The sequence below is a fragment of the Microtus ochrogaster genome, chromosome 5 (genome assembly GCF_000317375.1).
Source record: "Microtus ochrogaster isolate Prairie Vole_2 chromosome 5, MicOch1.0, whole genome shotgun sequence".
Lineage (NCBI taxonomy): Eukaryota > Metazoa > Chordata > Mammalia > Rodentia > Cricetidae > Microtus > Microtus ochrogaster.
The window spans coordinates 29,340,850-29,344,799 of NC_022012.1; the positions used below are offsets into that span (position 1 = coordinate 29,340,850).

Consider the following 3,950-nt stretch of genomic DNA (forward strand, 5'->3'; position numbering starts at 1 on the left):
GAGCCACCATGTGGTTGCTGGGAATTGAACTCAGGACCTTTGGAAGAGCAGGCAATGCTCTTAACCTCTGAGCCATCTCTCCAGCCCAAGTAAAATTATCTATCTATAAAAGTTTAAAGCAGGCTGGGCAGAGTGGGTGTGTGTTTGTTTATATAATCACAGTACTTGTGAAGTTGAGACAGGAGGATTCAGAGTTGGTTGTAGGCCAACCTGGACTATACAGTGAGTTCAAGGCCAGCATTCAGGGGGCAGAAACGGGTCTGGTCTACAAAGCAAGTTCATCTCAAACAAAAACCAAAAATAAGACAACCCTCCTGTCCCCCAAAAAAGAAAAATCCAAAAACTAACCAACAAAGCCAGGTTCTTTATCAACAGTCTGTAACAAACAGCAAGAAAATTCCTTTAGAATTGGGTGGGTGAGCCAGAATGACCATACCCTAGACCTGGCCTTATTCCTCCCCTAAGGCTCCCAGGTTTTTCCCACCTCAAGTTGGGGTCTTGCTATGCGGCCCTTTTGATCCTCCTGCCACAGCCTCTGAGTGCTGAGATTATAGCTGTGCACCATCATGGTTTGTCACACTTCCATCTTTAATTCAACTGTGTGTGTAATCACATTGTTTCTTTATGGAAACTTTCTTACAGGATAAATTATATCAGAAGTGTTTCTGAAACAAAAGGTCCTGAAATTTTTGATATATACATGAAAGAAATTTACTCATAAACTTAGCCTTGGCTAAGTCATTTATCTCCATTTTGAAACCTAAATTTTAATTGAACCTCACTTGAACTAAGCATCTTCAAAATTTTATGATTTATTTATTGTGTGTGCAGGTGTGTGTGTGTGTGCGCGCGCACACGTGTGCACGCACGGAGACTAAAAGAATGAGTCAGATCTCCTATAATTGGAGTTACAGGAAGTTGTGAGCCTCCTGACATGGTTGCTGGACCTAAACTTGGGTCTTCTGGAACAACAGCAAGTGCTCTTAACAAGTCATCTCTCCAGTACCTCAAAGATTTTTTTAATTCTGTGTATGTATGATACATAAGCAGGGCATGCATGTGCCACAGCACAGGTGTGGAGGACCACTTTCAGGAGTAGATTCCTTTCTTTCTTTCTTTTTTTTTTTTTTTGGTTTTTCGAGACAGGGTTTCTCTGCGGTTTTGGAGCCTGTCCTGGAACTAGCTCTGTAGACCAGGCTGGTCTCGAACTCGCAGAGATCCGCCTGCCTCTGCCTCCCGAGTGCTGGGATTAAAGGCGTGCGCCACCAACGCCCGGCGGTTCCTTTCCATAGTAGGCTAGGAGACTGAGTTCAGGTAGTCAGGCTTGAGTGGCAAGTGCATTTTCCTACTGAGGAAAGCTGGCTGGCCTGAAGCTAAGAATATGTATGTGTTTTTCTTACTCTCTATGTGTATGATGACTTGCAAGGGTATATATTATGATTATTTCCCATTATCAAAGTGGTACTTTGGTGTGACCTGAAGGCTGACACTTTTTCCTCTTCCCAAACTGATCGACACAACACATCCTCATCTTGTCTTTAGCGATTTTATTCCTCACCAACACAAAAAGCCCAAGGGTTGCTGCTCTTTGACCTTCCCTTACCTGATCTGCCTCTTGTGGAGATCTCACATGTCAGTCTCTTGAAATACTCCGGAAGATCAGCATAGTCATTTCCATAGGAGATGACCTTAATCCCCTTGTCCAGCATGTTTTCTCGAAGCTTCTTGAACTCATCTACATCTCCTCTCCGAACCAGCATGAAATGTTCTAGGTCAGATTTATGCTTGACAGCCTCTAGGAACAGGGCCTGGAAAGTGGTGTCGTCCACCGTCCAGCCACAACCCAAGAAAAGAAATGACTTGTTTTCATAGAGTTTCTGAATCTCTCTCTTCAAGGAAAAGAAAACAACAGATTACTGACACAGAAGACAGACAAAAGATTTGGCTGAAGCAAAAAGGTCAATAGTCTATAACTGCTACATTTAGCAGACTGAAGTGGTCCACTGACCAAAACTTTATGTATGTATGTATGTATGTATGTATGTATGTATGTATGTATGTATGTATTTATTATGTATACAATATTCTGTCTATACGTATGCCTGAAGGCCAGAAGAGGCCACCAGACCTCACTACAGATGGCTGTGAGCCACCATGTGGTTGCTGGGAATTGAACTCAGGACCTTTGGAAGAGCAGGCAATGCTCTTAACCACTGAGACATCTCTCCAGCCCCCCACTGACCAAAATTTAAGAGGGAAAGAGATCACAAGGTTTGATTTCCTAGTTAATATTACAATATTACAATATTGTAATTATTGTAGTTATTATTACAATATTATTACAATAATATTATTACAATAATAATCTAAAACTACTTTTTATCTGACATTCACCTGAAGGTTCTTTTGTTTCTTTAAAAATATACATTATTTTGTGTATATGATGTAAATACATGAGTGCACGCACAGGATGCACGTGGATATCAGAGAACAACTATGAATTCATTTTTCTCTGTCCAATCTTTACATGGGTTCCGGGGACTGACGTCAAACTGAGGCATCTCACTGATTTTTTCTCTTTTGTCTTTAAACAGTTCACCACACTGGCACTAGTTTACTGATCTTGCACGTTTAATTTTTTAGATTTATGTTCTTGGTTGATTAGACCACCAATGGGTCTTTGATGTATCTTACCCCTTTCCACTTTCTGGAGAAAAAAATTTGACAACTTTCAATTTTTATTTGTTTTTTGAATGTGTATGTGTACATGCATGTTACATGTAATCTGTGGAGGCAAGAAGTTGATGTTGGGAGTTCTTTTCCATTGCTCTCCATTTTATGTACTGAGGCAGGTCTCTTATTTGAACTCTTAACTTGCAGATTCAGCTGACCCAGATGGTCTGCTTCCCTGTCTCTACCTTCCAAGTGTTGAGATTATATACACATGCCACTGTCTTTGACATTTATGTCAGTGCTAGGGATAGAACTAAGTTCTCATATTGTGGAGCAAGTACCTTACCCACTGGGCCATCTTGCCAGCCCTCAAATGTTTTTTGCTTTAAAAACTGAACCACTAGCCGGGCGGTGGCGGACGCCTTTAATCCCAGCACTCGGGAGGCAGAGGCAGGCGGATCTCCGTGAGTTCGAGGCCAGCCTGGTCTACAAAAGCTAGTTCCAGGACAGGAACCAAAAACTACAGAGAAACCCTGTCTCGAAAAAATTAAAAACAAAACAAAACAAAAAAAACACAAAACAAAATAAAAACCTGAACCACTAGTCATCAGAAAACATAATTTTATCATTAGATATGGTCAAAGAAACCTTACTAAAAGCATCACCCTGAGTGTATACATAATTTGTGTCTGTGCATATAGTACACACACACACACACACACACACACACACTCAGTATCAATGATGGATATATTTATAGTAAATATTGGGGAAGGATATGGCCCCTATACTTCAGAAAACATCATGTTTCCTGGTCTTTCTCTGGCCCCGTCCCATAAAGATTCCATGTGACCCTGTTCTGAAAATTTGTAGCACTGAGCTGGACCCAAGAAGCATTTCCAGTTTAAATATGTATATGTGAACAAGTTCAAAACTTGAACCCCAAAGATCGACAAACCCAAAGAAGAAAACCTCCATTTTGTCATCCAATCAATTTGCTTTTCAATTTTTAAGTAAAGAATTAAGTGTGAATAAGTGGGTAGTCTTTTTATAATCTATGTCCCAACTATAACTGCTTTTTAAAAAGTTGCCTAAATTATTTTGGTCATGGACTTATTAAGAAATCAAATAATGGCCAGGCGGTGGTGGCGCACGCCTTTAATCCCAGCACTCGGGAGGTAGAGGCAGGCGGATCTCTGGGAGTTCGAGGCCAGCCTGGTCTACAAGAGCTAGTTCCGGGACAGGCACCAAAGCTACAGAGAAACCCTGTCTCGAAA

At 41.1% G+C, this 3,950-nt stretch overlaps 1 protein-coding gene across 5 annotated transcripts in view; it reads right to left on the minus strand.

Annotated features, from left to right (window-relative positions):
- Fam118b (family with sequence similarity 118 member B) overlaps positions 1 to 3,950 on the minus strand; it is a 47,535-nt gene that overhangs the window by 4,031 nt on the left and 39,554 nt on the right. For 4 of the 5 annotated variants that reach the window (XM_013346252.2, XM_005347018.3, XM_005347019.3 and 1 more), the window contains one exon: positions 1,604 to 1,889. In XM_013346252.2, coding sequence (XP_013201706.1) covers positions 1,604 to 1,889 — 286 coding nt within the window. The remainder of the gene's footprint in view (positions 1 to 1,603; positions 1,890 to 3,950) is intronic. The other variant, XM_026778988.1, reaches the window with a different exon arrangement.